This window comes from Zootoca vivipara, chromosome 5, assembly GCF_965207765.1.
Source record: "Zootoca vivipara chromosome 5, rZooViv2.hap1.1, whole genome shotgun sequence".
NCBI lineage: Eukaryota > Metazoa > Chordata > Lepidosauria > Squamata > Lacertidae > Zootoca > Zootoca vivipara.
Window position 1 is genome coordinate 47,034,574 of NC_142588.1, and position 18,270 is coordinate 47,052,843.

At 39.0% G+C, this 18,270-nt stretch overlaps 1 protein-coding gene across 1 annotated transcript in view; it reads right to left on the reverse strand.

Annotated features, from left to right (window-relative positions):
• Nucleotides 1-18,270, reverse strand: part of ATRNL1 (attractin like 1) — a 497,126-nt gene that overhangs the window by 396,879 nt on the left and 81,977 nt on the right. The window contains exons 9-11 of the mRNA XM_060274775.2: nucleotides 12,111-12,294; nucleotides 11,337-11,491; nucleotides 1,136-1,220 (exon numbers count right to left, since the gene is read on the reverse strand). Coding sequence (XP_060130758.2) covers nucleotides 1,136-1,220; nucleotides 11,337-11,491; nucleotides 12,111-12,294 — 424 coding nt within the window. The remainder of the gene's footprint in view (nucleotides 1-1,135; nucleotides 1,221-11,336; nucleotides 11,492-12,110; nucleotides 12,295-18,270) is intronic.

The following is an 18,270-nucleotide window of genomic DNA, read 5'->3' on the forward strand; positions in this document are numbered from 1 at the left end:
AAAACTCTTTTGAAAGTAGGAGTTTTGACATCATTTATAGCAGGCTGTATCCACTTGTGGAAGTGGTAGGCAACCAATCTTTTCTTCCCCCCCCCTCCCCCAAGAGTCCCCTGTAGCACCTAATAAACTCTTCCAGAGCTTTTACCCTTGAACAGTAAGGTCTGTGTCATGTGGAACTGTAGGGTAGAACTGTCTAAAAATTGACCAGCAGGATCATGGTAGTGATAAGCAACTGCAATTATCTTATTGTATGTATACCAAGACATGCTTGTTACCCAATATATTATACAGTTCTTATAAAGGTGCTAAATGAAGCCTAGAACAAATTGTAGTCTGGCATATTTTGAAAAGAAACTCTTCCACTTTCTCTCACCTCTCCTGCCCCTCAAGCACTGATGAATATAGTATATCAATGGTATTGATTTCAAACAGCTTCCAATATTCTTATGTATGCTAAGTATATATATCATCACTGCTTTATTCCCACCCCAGTGTAATACCAAGGTCAGGAAGCTAATTATAATTGAACATACTTTTGTTCCAAGGTATACCAAGAAATATCAAACTCCAAATTTAATCATTATACTTTTAAACTTGATCATGAAGTTATTTTTGAAATTATTTTGTATTTACATTTTATATTACTGTTATATTTTGGAAAATTGTATCATGTAAATCACAATGAGAGAGCTTTACATAGAAAGACTGTCCGTAACTATTTCAATGAAATAAATAACGTAGCATAAGATTTGTAGATCCTATCCAAACAATTTCAGCTCTCTTTTCTCTAGTTTCTCAATCAGGTGAACAAAACTGGCAATTTCTCCCCCCCCCCAACCAAGGGAGTCAGTTCAATGAAACAGAGGTTCTTATGACCCTTTTGTCTTCACAGTGGTGTTACGAGGCCACTGTGCGAGGCCAAGATAAAAGTAAATGGCTGAAAATACCCAGCAAACTTCATGGCTAAATGAGGACTTTATTTCAGGTCTTCCCAGTTCAAGTAGAGTACACAACTCTGGCTTTCATAAGCTCATTATTAATAAAATAACAAAGAACATCAGTTGTTCATTAAAAAAGTATATGTGTTAGAATATGTTTATTTTCTTTTGACTCATTTTTAGAAATGCATATTTACCCATTGCTGACAACTGCAGAGTGACCAAATCTGTTCACATCACGATGAAGATTAGGTTTTGGAAGAATTTTCCATTCATCACAAGCTAGTAAGACAAGGTAAGATAATATGATTTCCTGTTACTAAGGTTCAAGAAGATATATCTCAGTATTAGCAATAACTGACATTTTGAAATCAACAACTACTAGCATTTAGGTTCACTTGTCCCAAGTACTTCATATGCACCCTCCCCAAAATAAGGACCTATGTATGATAGGTTAAAGGAAGCTTCCTATAGAAGCTTCTGTGTAACCAGAAAGGCCTCCAACATTTTCTCACTTTTAGTACTGAAAGGATACCCAGCCAAGATTTGAGGGTTCTGCAGTGACATAATGGCCAGGATTGTCCAGCCCCCAGCTACTTGGTTGGGGAGGATCCAGCTGAAGAAGGTGCTCATTCCAGTTCTAAATAAATCCATAAATAAAACCAAACTAGAAGTGTGAAGGAGTAGCACTGTTCAATCATCCTATATTGTGTGTCATAGTCTTTGTTGTAAAAGGATTGGACTTGCTCTAAGGGATCTGAGTATAGTGGCATGTTTGAAGATGCTATCCATTTTTCAAGTAGACACAAAATGGTGCCTTATTAAATACTGATAATCAAATAACCATACTGATGTGCTGCTAAGATGAAGGAGGCTTTCAATTAAAGGGTTTTTTTTAGTTCACACACTACTATAACAGCAGTGTATTTTGCAATGTGATAAAAGCCTCATTAAATGTGGTTTTGTTTTTAAAACCCTTAACATGAAATAGCATTAAAATCTCAGAAGTATACTACCAGAACTCCTAAACCAGAACTGGAGGACCATCATACTTAATCATTGGTCAGGTTGTCTGGGGTTGAGAGGAGTTGGAGTACCAACAACATATGAAGGAACACAAATTCCCCATCCCCATCCCATAAACCAAAGTCTGGTTGCTGTTCTGCTATCTCAGATGCATTGGTTCAATTCTCACTTCCTGAGAACACTTATCCTAAGCAAACCAGATGAATATTCACACTACAGCATAACTCTGCAACCAATCTACCATTATCTCCATTTTGGGAGAGATCATCAGGGGGTTTGGGCTTTGTGTTCATCAGTATGCGGATGATACCCAGCTCTACATCTCTTTCAAATCAGAACCAGTGAAGGCGGTGAAAGTCCTGTGTGAGTGTCTGGAGGCGGTTGGAGGATGGATGGTGGTTAACAGATTGAGGTTGAATCCTGACAAGACAGAAGTACTGTTTGTGGAGGACAGGAGGCGGGCAGGTGTGGAGGACTCCCTAGTCCTGAATGGGGTAACTGTGCCCCTGAAGGACCAGGTGCGCAGCCTGGGAGTCATTTTGGACTCACAGCTGTCCATGGAGGCGCAGGTCAATTCTGTGTCCAGGGCTGCTGTTTATCAGCTCCATCTGGTACGCAGGCTGAGACCCTACCTGCCCGCGCACTGTCTCGCCAGAGTGGTGCATGCTCTGGTTATCTCCCACTTGGACTTCTGCAATGCGCTCTACGTGGGGCTACCTTTGAAGGTGACCCGGAAACTACAACTAATCCAGAATGTGGCAGCTAGACTGGTGACTGGGAGCAGCCGCCGAGACCACATTGGCTCCCAGTATGTTTCCGAGCACAATTCAAAGTGTTGGTGCTGACCTTTAAAGCTCTAAACGGCCTCGGTCCAGTATACCTGAAGGAGCGTCTCCACCCCCATCGTTCTGCCTGGACACTGAGGTCCAATGCCGAGGGCCTTCTGGCGGTTCCCTCACTGCGAGAAGCCAAGTTACAGGGAACCAGGCAGAGGGCCTTTTCGGTAGTGGCGCCCGCCCTGTGGAACGCCCTACCACCAGATGTCAAAGAGAAAAACAACTACTAGACTTTAAGAAGTCATCTGAAGGCAGCCCTGTTTAGGGAAGCTTTTAATGTTTAATAGATTATTGTATTTTAATATTCTGTTAGAAGCTGCCCAGTGGCTGGGGAAACCCAGCCAGATGGGTGGGGTATAAATAATAAATTATTATTATTATTATTATTATTATTATTATTATTATCCAAGATTCTCACTTTCATGGTCTCATGCCATTGCTAGTTCTTTCATTCAATGATTCCATATTAAATCAGGCAGTTATGGCCTCTGACCAGAAGCTATGCTATCCTTCAACATCAACACACACCCTTTCAGACCCTTTCTTGCTCTCAGAAAGCAAGTTATCTGTCTGCCTTATGGCTCTACGCCTGTGCAAATAAACTAGAATGTGTCAATTAAAAGCCTTCACCTAGACTCCTCAGTAGACCATGAACCTGCCAATATTACTATGGTTCATAATTTCACTATCTTCCTATTAGTGGGACAGGCAGTAATAAGTAGCATCAGGAATGTTTGAGCAGGAAAGCAGTTTCTTAAAAGAATGTCACCACCAATAATAGCCCAACAATGAATGGGTGCAGGACAAGGCTTGGGTGGTATTAAGAACGGGTTGTGTATTTCCCATATTCCAATGCATGGAACCCCTAGATGCACTTATACTATTTAGATTGCATGAGCCTTAGATAGTTATATTATTTATAGGAAAATAAAAGTGATGAACAATTATGAATTCTATTTCAGGAACATTTTTTCATGAGAACTATACAAGGCAGACATATTTTATCACAACAGCTTCCCAGCAAGATCCTTCAATTATGCTATAAATTCAAGTGTCTTCCAGTTCCTATATTTCATTGGATGTTTCAGACAGCTTACTGGAGCACATAAGAAGATCTATGTGTATAGTGACTGGGGGAGGGGAGCCTGCAAATAAAAGCCACACACACAATACATTTTCATTTGATCAGGGGGCGGGCCAGCTCAAGGGCTTTTTTTTTCATTCTTTTTCTTAGGGGGTAAAAAGGTGGGATTTAGCATTGGCCAAAAAAAAAAACCACACAAATATAATTCTTAAAAGCCAAGTTTAAGATAAGGAAACCTTGCAGCCTCCAGATATAATAATTCCTTGCTTGCTCCTGTTATTTGTCAAACTGGCAGGTCTTTTCAATAGAGTATAGAAAGAAAAAGAAACATGATATAAATAGCCTTTCTTCTTATCTTCCCTAGCCTTCTCAATAACTGCTGAACATTGAACAGAGCTCTATGCTAGAAAAATAGTTTTGCTTAGCTTTAAAAATCCCGAGTATAGCTTTTCTATGAAGCACATATTCATTCACATCAAGTGCATTCGTTTCAAAGCACTTAACACAGGCTACAATATTATTTGTCTTCTGTGCAACCACTTTCAACCAGTCCTTGCCTAAGGCAAACCATGTGAACGTTTAGACAGTGTAAAATGAAAAATTATACAAGTCTGTTTGCTTTAGACATATATTCCAAATACATCTATTTCCAAGGTAAATTTGTTAGTATGTGTACACTTTCTCTGATCAAAGTTACCTCAGGGACCTCAGAAATTCAACTAATTATAAATTGTATTTTATAAAGGATTGCACTAGAATGGAATTATAGGAGGTGCACACATTACATTCAGATAACTGAGTTTCACTGAAAATAAAAAATTACTTCCAGCTTGTCTGTGCCGGGGACTACCAGGTAACATCACTCATTGTGGACTTAAAATATCTGTTTGTTTGGCTTAGTGCTTCAGGACTCTGGATGGCAAGACAACAAATAAAATATTGTAGAAGTTTGGCACAAGTATAGGAAACTTCTTTTCCAGTTTACTTCATGTCAAATAAATCCCTGTCTTTATTCTTGTCATAAAAAAGAGCCCTTTCTCAGCAAAACACAAAGCCAGGCCTGTTTGAAATAGCATACAATAAATTTTAACTACAGGTATAACAATCTACACCAGTCCCTACATATAACAAAAGATTCTCCCCCAAACACCCTTAAAAAACAAAGAAGCTAGGTTTTCTCAACTAAATGAAGCAATTAGTGTCCTATATGGTTATGATGTTGCTTTTCTAATGCTGGAGCACTAAAGCCAATTTGCTGCTGCAAATTGCACCAGAGCTAAATTTATGACTTCTAAGTACTCACAAATACATAAAATGTAATCAATTGCAACTGCTACTTTACATTTTGGGAGAAAACAGGTCAACAATTCACTCAATTACAATCTTTTTGTACAAATGTAAGTCGTCCTCCACTCCATTTTTTTCTTATCAACATGGTACAGTACTATGAGTAAGGGTTTGTGGCAATATTGATATTAATTGTTGCTTTAAAAAGATATGGAGCACCTCGACAGTATTTCAGCTGTGAAAAATCTATTTTAATACCAAGAAAGGAAACAGTTAAATACAAACAAAAATAAAGTAATTCACAAAACACCAGTTTCAGTACAGAAACTTCCTTCCATATAGGAAAAGCTATATTAGATTCATTTCAGTAAACCTAATGTAAGTTTATAAACCCATGGTTTACACACACACAAAATCCCCAACACCTTGCCACTTTATCATGCTCTTATGACCTAGCATCAAATTCTTTGGCATCTACTGGGATATAGTCTACCTGGCAACCCTTATGTATGCCACCCTGAGTTCCATCATGAGAGTGTAATAGAGAAATATTTTGGAGGGGGTCCAGGTTTCTGAGAAAAGCTTTTAGAATTTCATATTTTGTTTTATTAAGTAGGTTTCTAGTATTTAGAGTCATAAAGCAACATGTCAGCAGCTTGGGTTTATTTTAAAACATTCTTACCGTATCTCTCCAAATGTCAAAGCAACTTTCAGAAAATAAGCATTGCAGTAACAACTATCATCCATAGAAGCAACACTGTTTACTCACCAGCCAAAGGCTTACTAGAGGAGAAAGTCATAGAAGCAGAACAGCTCTGAACCTCATTGGGCAGGTCATTTCACAAATGCAACCAAATGTGGTAAAGGCCATGTTCTGTGCCACAGATTTCCTTAAACCATACACTGTGAACACATGGAAAAGGACAGTTCCTTCGGTGTGTGGGCCCCAGGCTGAGTCAAGGTCACTCTGATGTTGAGCAACTTTGTCATCAAAATGTGAAGCCAGTCAGTCACAGCATGTCTTCAAAGGTTCCAGGGGTCCCTTTCCCTGGAGTCACCAACCACATGATGCAAGGATGCAATGCAGGCTGCGGAGTAAGCCCTCTTTGTTGCCCACACTGCCAGGTAGGCAGGATTATGTGCACTGACCTGTGATTGATAGATTTTGTAGTGAGACTTTTGTCTAGTCTTCATGCAGCTTGCTCCCAAGGAAACATTCAATTTTCGCAACAATGGAGAAGAAACTTGGGAATGAATGAGTCAACTGACCAACTTATTTCACCATTCCACAGTGAGACTCATGCTTCAACAGGCTTTCTCCACCAGGGGAAAAACTGCTAGGACATCCAGGAATCTATTAGGCTCCAGAGGCAACTCATCCAAACAGGCCTTCCACCTTTTGGGGGGGGGGGGCAACAGTCACCATCAACCCAAATTTCACCAAACAATGGTCCAGTCATAACAAGGGAGAGCAATGCATGCCCTCTACCTTCAGTCCATCTTTCTTATTATTTGGGGAAAGACTACATCAAGGGCATGCCCTGCTTGATGTGTTGGAGAGAAGACTCTTTGAGGAAGCCTCATGGTTGCCACTGAAGCCAAGAAGTCTCAAGCTAGCCCAATAAAAGTCTGTGTGTGGATTATCACCCTTGGGCCATCCAACACCACACTGAAAACTGCTTCCACCAGCTCAATCAGGGAGGCCACCCCCTCAACCTTTCAATATGATCTCACACTATACCAAGTACCCAGGTGGCACAGCTGAGTTAGATCAGGGCCACCCAGCTCATCCATCCAAGCTCAAGTCAGTATTTTCATCCACAATCAAATCATGGATGAGCATGGTCTTGATCTGAGCCAACCTGGCATTAAGTAATAGCACCACCTAACTCAATGGAAGGATACCATGAACTGCTGAATGAGTGTAGGGGCTGAGAAGGGAAATAAAGACAAAACAAATAGGCCTCCACCCAAAATGGAAATCAGCCTTCCACTCAAACTATATCTCTCCCTGCCCACAACCACTGAAACTGAGATATCACTGTGACTCTCTGCCACATACAGACCCAGACACATCTTAGCACCACCATCCAATAACACTTTGTACAGGACAGGCGTTAGGGCCAAAGATGATAAGCTAAGGACTAATAATAACAAGCACATCCTACAGTACCAGGCAGAAGACTGTAATTAGATTAACTAAACTTGTCTGCCTGCCTCCCACTCAAGGAAACTGCACCAGAATCAGACATCCATTGCCTCTGGCTATGTAGCCTCTCACCCTGGTTCAGGGACAACAGTCCTGCTTGTCCTACAGGGCTTGGCCTTGAATCCCTGTGGGGATGCTCTTGTGAATCCCTGAAGTGAGGATCTAAAGAAGAAAATCTCTTAGGCATTGCCTCTTTGGCATTGACCTTACTACAGCTAGGTCTGTTTAATAGTTCAGTAAAGGTTTTGCCCACACACATATTAGCTGCACTTAGTAATCAGATAACAATCCTCAGCAATCAGCAAAAACCTCACTCTAACCTGCAAGCACACAAAACAAACAGGCAAACAATTACACTGATGTGGTCAAAAAACATCCAGACCAGGCAGGGGCAGGATGGTGCCAAGCAGCCCCTCTATAACAGGGCGTATCTCTGAAGAATAAAGCAGTAGCTACATTAAATTAGTGTATTCAAACTACAATTGTCAGGAATTTGAAGTAGAAACTAACATGTAAGCATAGAAGTATGTGATAATTAGTTTCCAACCACTGTTGAGTCTTATATTCATGTACTGGTGCTGAATTCTACACTAGGTTGATCTGGACTCCATTTAGGATTCTAGAATGGCCGCCTACCCCCACAAGAATCATTTGACTGTCCCAGGTACAACCTCTGGTTTCTCCAGGCAGGCTTCTTTCCCAGAGAACTGCTGCCAGTCAGTGTAGACAATGCTAAACTAAGTGGACCCATGGCCTGGCTTACTATAAAGGCAACTTCTTTGTTTAAAATCTATACTAAACTGTGATGCCCTAGGCAAAGCAAAGGAGACTACAGGGCAATTATCAGCTTTTAAAATGCAATTTGGGTATCATCTGAATTAATACAGTTGTTTTTAATCAAACACATAATGGACTTGGGTGAAACTGATGTACACATATTGCTATTTTTAGAAGTGAGAATTATCACTCACAAACATAGGAGTATGTTTTTAATCTGGCCAAGGGAATGGCGTGGAAGATTAAACTTGCATCTAATTAATCTTTACATGAATTTTAAAATAAGAAAGAAATTATATCTGTTCCGTTTGTATTCTATAAGATTAATAATGCATGGGAAATGAGACTGGTAAAAATTATATATAATATATGTTAAGTGCTTTAATTATCTAGGAGCAGAAATAATGTAACATTACAGTCTTTGAAATAAAGCACATTGTTAATTTTTATGTAAAAAAATAAAGATAAATTATGCAAAGTGTCTAGCATTACATTCACGACTGTCCCAGTACACGCATAGTTGATTTCCATTTCTGTATTATGTGACAAGAAAATATAACCATTAGAGGTAATCAATTGAAGTGACTCATGGGGCCTACACATTTTAATTCAGTGCTACAAATAAAAAACACAGCCTTTAAACAATTCAATACTTCTTCCCATAATAAATTAATACAGAACTCTCTGTATTAAAGTTGTAATCAAATTCAAACATATTTGAAATATCGATAATGCATGCAGTTGAAAGAAACAAAATAGGATGTCATGTGTAAAGATGTGTGCTTAAGCAAAATTGGATTGGGGGAACTGGTCTACATTGGTGTTCTTTTCACTTCAGAAACCAAGTCTACAAACCAACACTGAAGTACATGACAGGAAACTTTTAAACCAACAGCAATTTAAGTAAATGCTTTATTCCTGTCATATAGTGACATATTTCTTCAGCTCAGTCTAACAAAGTCCTGCTAACAATCCATGAGGCTGATACAAATGTAATAAACCTATTATATGTATTTTTGTAAGTCACTGTGAGTTGCCTGTGGCAAAAAAGTACTAATAAGTTTAATAATATAATATGAAACTTCATATCAGGACCCACTTCGTGTGTTTTCAAAAATATCTGGGTATATGCTGATTTCAAATATCAGAGAACTATTAGAAAAGACTGGATCACTAACAGTAGGCATATTTTCCTACTCCCCAATATAAACAATAACATTTGCTAAGAAAATTCAATAGGATTGTGAGAACGCCAAATGTGGAGATTTTCCAGACCAACGAATCTTACTTTGTAAGTACATACAAGGAGAACTGCAGGATCAGGCCATAGGTCTATCTAGTCCAGATGCCTATGGGAAGCGTGCAAGCAGAACCTGAGTGTAACAGTGCTCTCCCAACAGCTAATTCACTGGTATTGAGAGATTCAGAGGCACACCGCCTCCAACAGTGGAGGTAGCATATAACCATTGTGGCTACTGGCATCATAAATTTAAAGCCATCCAAGTTGGTACCCATCATTACATCTTGTGGGAGTAAATTCTACACTTTAACTATGTGCTCTGTATGATGAATTACATTATTTAGTCTATCGTGAATCTTCCAGCATTCACGTCATTGGAAGACCCCAACTTCCAGTATTATTAGGGGGGAAATTTCTCTCTATCCAATTCTTTAAACCCTTTCCAATATGCTTTCTGGAGACAACCAGAACTGCTCGTGGAGAAGTGATCTGATATAGGTCTAGCAGCACAATAAATTTTCCCAGAATATTGATAGCAATGTATATCTCACTGAAAGTAATGCATATCTGATAAAATAGCATTCACACTCAGATGATCATTCCAGCATGAATTTTGAGGTCCATATCAAATTTGCACCTGTTGCTCCTGATCCAGCTGTTACAGAAACACAGAAGCTTGCTTATATAGATGGATCTCTCTAGATTGGAGCACACATTTGCTATTTTGTTCCTACTCCTTTCAACTTCTCAGCTGGTATTTTCTATAGCCTGTATCATTTCAGAAACCTCCCTTTCCTCCCATTTGTTACTAATCTCACCCATGTGGTTAGTTTCCCACATTCCTGCTATCCTCCTCAATAGGGTGGGAGGGAGGCCTCAAAAATCTACTTTTAGCTATTTGTCTTTAAGATTACCAGGTATTATGACATCTTTCTTTGTGTCCAAGAAAAAACTACATAGCATGCAAAGTACTATATTACTGAGAATTACTATATTACTGAGAAAGCTCTAATGCTTTCATATAATTGATCTGTATATTTTCAACATCATTATGATATTAAGTTTTTATTTATTTATTTTCATACATTTGCATTCCACATGTCTTCTGTCATGGAACCTCAAGTGGCATTCATGTGGTTTCTAGGCAGTCACCAGATCTAGACCTACTTAGCTTCAGCAAGGTTGTATGAGTTATAAGCCTTCAGAAGTCAAACCATACGTGGGACATGCATTCTAACATGCAGGCCAGTTACATCTGGGTATAACAGTGGTTAGATTATTTCATTCAGACTTTAGGAACTATTTCTGGGAGAACCAATTGCACAAAAAACTTTTTGCCTAATCAACTTCAGACACATTAGAATGATGCAGCATGCAAGAAAGGCACACCCACTTGTCAATGCTGACAGAAAGACATTTATTTGTGGAATTGGTGGGTGGTAAAGAAGGGATATATTTAAGGAAAAGACTTGCCAGGGCTGGAACCCAAACCAGAAATAACAGAATTTGGAGAAGGTGTGGAATTTATTATGTATTCAATTTTTGGTGTTATCCACAGGTTTTTGTGGATGGTGTTATTTCCACTTTAACTGCACAATAGCAATAGTTCAAATAGCAGACATTACTAAACAGTTGTAAACAGTTGCATCCTATTTATATAACTGAATAAAGTAGAGAGACTTGAATTCCTGTTGTTACAAGCCTGAAGCAACAACAAATTGGTTTTGCTTCCACAAACATCCCATATTTGTATCTATCTTAATGCTGTTGTGATAAAAATGTGGCCTGTCCTATTATAGCAAAAATGTCTTAAAACTAATTTTAACATAGCATAACACATTTTTAAAATGAGATAATGTAAAATCATATTAACAATGCTTTACACATTAAGCCCATAATTCTTACGTTTCAAACACTGGCTCTTACATATAATACTTACCTATGTCATAGGCGAGGAAATCAGCAGAAAAGCATTTTGCTCCATTACTTAATGAAGTATCATTATGGGTGTTTCCACCAAAAATTAACATAGCTCCACTGATCAAGACAGCTGAATGGAGATATCTTGCAAAACCACTCTCTTTCAGAATTGTCCTATTGTGCGGGTGGGGGAGAGAACATATATGTGAGGACGTATATATGGATTTAAGAAAAAAATACAATGGTTTCATTTAGTCCATTTCCAGAGGAGGAACATGGCAGACTGAACCTCTTTTGTTGACAGGCTGCCAACAGAGATAATTATGTGGTGATTGATGATAGCCAGGCATAAATCTTGGCTAGCGAATTCACTCTGGAGATAAGAGTGAACAGAGGATTAACCTCTGACGCTCTGAAAAAGCTGTTTTCTACATTGGGAGACTGGGAAGCTCTCAGTTCCTAGCGGGTGAGCACAGGGCTTCCCCCCCCCTTTTTTTAAAAAGGTGCCAGTACTCATCATGAAATTCTTACAATAAGTGCCACAATTTTAAACAATAACAATAAAGAGGTGGTGGTACTGCGTACCCTTGAGTACCCCCTGAAGAAGAAAGCACTGGGTGAGCAACATATGAGCAGAGGAATCAACACCTTGCCCAAAAGCCACGTAAGAGCCCTGAAGGGCATGGTGTCCCTTTCTTTATTTGGTTATAACAGGAATTATCCTTTGCTATTTCCTAACATGAAAAATCAAATAATGTTACATTCATTTTCAACTTGAAAAAAAGAATCATACCACGTCCTGCTGTTTACTTCGTATCTGTAAAGATCGTCAACCAATCCATATTTATTACCAGGCAAAGCTTTGTATCCACCATGAACATAAACCGATTTTGTTGTATCATCATAGACACTGGTATGGCCATATCCACCTTGTACAATTGCACCTTTTGTTTCAGGAACAAGCCAAGAATTTGACCCTTGGAAATAAAAATAATATAGGAAAAGAAAAGGGGAAAGAAATCAAATACAATGTTACTCTCACACCATAGAGTTATTTCATCAAGTAATTAATTTAAAATAATTATGAAACTTGATGCCAAACCCTGTCTAAATTACTTTATCCCAGTACTTCAGATATATATAAACTCATCTTAATGCATTTAATACATTAATTCATATTAACTGCCAGATTTATTTAGCAATTAAAGCAGTATGTGCCCTCCTCAACATCTACCTTTACCAGGTACTGTCTTCACCAGTAAGAAGAGTGTTCCCTACATATGAAAGATGGACAAAACTTATTAAGTCCTTGGCATTAGTGCTGTTTGAATAAATAGCTAGAATGCAGAGGATTCTCCGCTAGACTGCAATAACAGAAGAGGAATCACAAAATTGCAGAGCTGAGTTGTCCTACTGAACACAGTAGGACTTGTTTCTTTGTAAACATGCATAGGCTCATATGGGGTTTGTACAGGTGAGTACTTACAATGATATATCTTAGATTCTTTTTCTATATGATATATTATATGAACAGTGTTTTTGGTGGCCCCATTATTTCCTTGGCCTTTCCAGCTTTACTGGAACAAGAGTTGCATTTAAAGAAAACAATGGTTCCATTTCAGTGTTAATATTTGCATCCCCACATTTTCCTCCAAAAGAAAGCTCGAAGTCATCTAGCAAAAACATACAAAACCTATACAGTAATATAAAAAGAGCAATTCAAAACACTTCACAATCCAACAAATACTGTGTCGCGAGAGCTGCAAAATCGATTAAAAGCCGATTCTGGACAAGAGGCACAAGGACAGCAGTTGCAGACCTCAGAATACACTGAAGTGGCTGTTGAAGGTACAGTGTACAGAACAATTCCTGCCACTCCTCAAAAGAGGAAGAGAAGTGTGGTGGCAGCAGGTGACTTTCTACTGAGGGAGCAGAGGCAATAGTGTGCAGAGGTAACAGAATGTCCTGGGAGGTGTGCTACCTTCCAGGTGCAGAGAGGCTGGTTATGTTTTCCTTTTCTTTGATAGGGTTCATTCTTTACACTAGCATTTAGCATATCTTTGCATACTGTTTGCATTTCTAAAAGCTAAAATGTACATATCAGTGGGCTGATAATCGTTTAATAGAAGCTAAGGGGGTTTTATAAGCTGCAGTGATGCTGTCAGAAGTAAACACTACTTATTCCAAGGTAACTATCAATATAGTTAATGTCATGAGATCCTACTAAAGAGTCTGAATCAAGCCAAATGGAGTTCGCCTAGTTTAGATCTCTAGAGACAAATATTTTCATATGACCAAGATGAATAAGCCTGCATGCATATGAAGCATTGTACTGTTTTCCATTTTGCATTCTTTCAGTTAGGCAACATGTAATATAGCTAAATTTATAAGGTTTATGTATCTTTTTGCTAGTGCATCCTTCTTACCGTAGGTATAGCAGCAGGAGAAAGGTTATGGGTAAAATGAACTACATAGAGAAAAGAGCTACAAAAGAAACTTCTTAAGAAGTCTCTGTGTTCGTTGCCTTTTCCATCAATATTGGTGAGCTATGTGAACTCTGGCACTGGAAATCATAACTAAAAGCTAGCCTGGAAATGTGTTTTTGTGTTGTCTCTCATACTGTGAAATAGCACCTTGAATATTAATTTACTCAGCAAAATTGTAAGATGTAAAGAGTATTTTCATTGAAATGTGAAAGCTGATTTGGCAACTTTACAGAATGACTTTTAAAAAGTATTCATAGATTATTTACATTTTATGCTGCAAGGCTTCAAAGTATTTTTAAATTGTGTTGCCTTCAATGTGGGGTTTCTCAGGGCTCTATTTTATCCCCTAAGCTGTTTAACATCATGAAACTACTGAGTAGGGTCATCCAGAGTTTTGGAGTACGTTGTCAGCAATATGCTGATGAAATGCAGCTCTACTCCTCCTTTACATCTACAGGTTTGGCAGTGCATGATCCAGACTGTGATCTTGCCTCAGTAATGGACAGGATGAGAGCCAATAAACTGAAGCTCATTCCAGGTAAGACTGAGGTATTGTTAGTGGGCAGTTCCCTATACTGGATGGATGGGAGGTTGCCTGCTCTTGATGTGGTTACACTTCCTCTGAAGGAGCAGGTACATAGCTTAGAGATACTTCTGGATCCCTTGATGTCACTTGAGGCTCAGGTGGCATCGCTGGTGTGGAGTGCCTTCCATGAGCTTCAACTGGTGACCCAGCTCCTTCCCTATCTGGACAAGGAAAGCTTTACTTCTGTTGTCTATGCTTTGGTAATAACTGCAATGTAATTATATATGTGGCTGCCTCTGAAGATGGTTTGGAAACTTTACTTTATGGAAAAAAATCAGTGGACGAACAAAAACAAAAAGGTTATTAAAACTGTAATACAATGTAATATGTGTATATAAGTAATAGGTTAATTTTGGGAGGGTGATCATTTTGATCATGGGCATTTTGTCTGAGAGAGTGAAATTCATATTGTTCCATCTCTTCAGGTCTTTGTTTATTTGTCGCCACAGGGGCTTGTAGTTGTGTAGGTATAATTTGTTGAGGTTTTTGGTTATTTGTAAGGGACCCAGGTGGCGCTGTGGTTAAACCACTGAGCCTAGGGCTTGCTGATCAGAAGGTCGGCGGTTCAAATCCCTGTGACGGGGTGAGCTCCCGTTGCTTGGCCCCAGCTCCTACCAACCTAGCAGTTCGAAAGCACGTCAAAATGCAAGTAGATAAATAGGAACCGCTACAGTGGGAAGGTAAACGGCGTTTCCATGTGCTGCTCTGGTTTGCCAGAAGCGGCTTTGTCATGCTGGCCACATGACCTGGAAGCTATACGCCGGCTCCCTCGGCCAATAATGCGAGATGAGCGCACAACCCCAGAGTCGGTCACGACTGGACCTAATGGTCAGGGGTCCCTTTACCCTTTACCTTTACCCCTAGGTATCTGAACTTGGTGTGAAAGATTTTTATCTTGGCGATATCAGTGAGTTCTTTCTGGGTGTGAGGAGGGGTGTTGAAGCACATGGCTTCTGATTTTGTAAAGTTTACTTGTAGGCCTGACACCGTTGCAAATGTGTTGAGTTCTATGTACGGTAAATAAGTAATGTTTTTATTCCAATGAATATATAATTATTAAGAAGTCACAATAGTTTCTATAAATGTATTCCAAATATCATGCACAATCTGCGTCTAAAAACAATCCATTCATATGTTGCAAGAGTTGTCATATCATCTATCCACTGATTCCAGTGAATCAGTATTTTTGCAAAAGTAAGGGCATGAAGTGTCCATCTACACTGACCAGCTGTCAAATGCCATATAATTGGTATGTGGTTTAGGATAATATCTGACTTTTTTTAAAAAGCTCCCGATTATGTATTTTGTGTTGTCGTTTTGCATTTTTATGTTGTGAACCACTCTGTGATGTTCAGATGAAGTATTTAGTACAGATTTCTGAAGCAACAAAATTGGCATCAGTTTCCTTAATGCAGTATCCGAACGTTTGAATCACAGAAAGGTAAGTTACAGTACTTGCCAACTAAATCTAATTTTAAGCATATTTGGTGGACCTGCCCTATAATAACTTGTAGAAAAAAATTATGTGCAGCACTATTAACTGTCAGGAACATCCTACACACAGGTAGGAACCTGATAGAGACACATGCCCGACTGGCATGTTCTCTCCTTCCTGGTCGGTCATTCGGGAGCTTCAAAAGTTTTCTCCAACCCAAACATCACAGCGACTGATACCAAGAGGCATCAGCAAAACTTTAGGATCCTGCAGAGTGTTGGCAGTTCACGTGACAGACTCAGCAGCACAGCATTTTGGCTGAACTACTTTATTTACATATAATACACTTGGAGCATTCTGACTTAGCGCCTGCCTCTTTCTCATCAGACAGCGAAGAGAAAGAACAAAGGACAATAGTCCTACATCACAGAACACAGTAATATAAACATCCTGTCTCCGTCACTTCCCACTATGTGGAATGAAAACATACACCGTCATGTGATAAAACAATCCCATGACTGCAAGCACGGGGCAAGAATCCTAACAATAACACCACAGTTCTAGTTACAGGTAGGTAGCCGTGTTGGTCTGAGTCGAAGCAAAATAAAAAAATTCCTTCAGTAGCACCTTAAAGACCAACTAAGTTTATATTTTGGTGTGAGCTTTCGTGTGCATGCACACTTATCTGAAGAAGTGTGCATGCACACGAAAGCTCATACCAAAATATAAACTTAGTTGGTCTTTAAGGTGCTACTGAAGGAATAACACCACATTTCTCTACATACATCCTATTGATTGGTTTTAAAGGCAAGCAGGTAGATTCTAGACCAAAAGAAATGGTTTAGAACAGGCATCCCCAACGTGCAGCCCTCCAGATGTTTTGGCCTATGACTCCTGCTTGGCAGGGGGTTGGACTGGATGACCCTTGTGGTATCTTCCAACTCTATGATTCTATGATTCCCATGATCCCTAGCTAACATCTGGTGGGCCGAAGGTTGGGGGTGCCTGGTTTAGAATTTACTGACTGCAACGAGGATTTTGTTTGCTAGAAGTAAGAGGTACAATGTTGTACCCTTTTTGAAGGAATGGCTACATAAAGATCAGAGATAACAAAATAAACTGAATATGTATGCTTAAGAGAAGAATACTATCTATGTATGTATGTATCTTCAAATGTATGGGGCCCTTTACAGACCCTGAAGAGAGATGTAATGTGGACACTGATAGAAGAGCTTTTCCTTGTTACTACTCTTTTCCAGATTTAAGTTTATGGGCAAAGTAGGTGGGCAAAAATATATATCTATTCCATTAGAAGCTCTTATATTCTTTATTTATTTGCATGCCTTATATTGCATGACTATAAATGTCCTTTGGAGAAGAAATTTAGTGATATAGTGGTTTGTGTTTCTTATTTGGAAAAAAAATCCACTTGAATTTTATCTATACCATGATATGGTGCCTTTCAATATGTATTTCATTTCTTAAAATATTTTAAAAGAAACATTTAAAGGTTTTGACTGTTTTCCAAAAGTTATGCAAAGATGCAGCACTTTGTCGGGAAGTGCTTAACTAAAGCATTACTTTTAAGATAATTGGGTTTGTCAAGTGCAAAAGAAAAGGTCATGTGCTGCCCCATTCCTAATCATCTCTGTCAAAACAACATCAGGCATTACATATCCAGCATTTCCTCTGCCATTTCCATGAGACTAAAACTGTGGTTAAATGTTTACATTTATTAAAACTAACTCATAACCATCGTTTGGCTCATTTTGAGTTTTAGTGTAGTGTGACAAGAAAAGGAGCAAATGTTTCAGAAGTATAGTTCAGCAACATCAAAACTCTGATAGAAAATTTAGTCTGCTTAGAAAGTAGACCAGTTTAGGTCAAAGCCAAGTTATACCAATGTCAAATGCACGTATAACCTATGAATAACCAAGTGAAGAATTCCAAAAAGCCATCATAAGAACAGAAGCAACTAAACAGGCATGATCAGTAGACAAAGACCAATGAAAGCATTAGTACTGATCAATCTGAATTCAGTCACCTGTTTATTTTTCCTTCCTGTCAGTTTCTCCCCCTTCCCAAGTCCTTATTTAAAAATATAATTTAAACAGAGAATCATCAGAGTAAGGTTTCAGCTTTGTACCTAAGTATTAGCAACAATGTGGTCTGACAGGTCTCACTAGTGAAGTGTTCCCAAAGTTGCAACACAACCACAGAGAAGCCCCTGATCTGAGAATGCCCTTCATAAATGGAAAGAACCGAGACTAAGGCATCCCGAGTAGATCAATAAGCAGGGATAGGGAACTTGTGACCCTTCAGATGCCACTCATCTGCTCTATCCAGCATGGTCAGTGGTTAGGGATAATGTGGTTTTTGATTCACCATCCCTATCATAAAGGAGTATCATACACAACTATATGTGTGCTTTAAACATTGTCTCAGT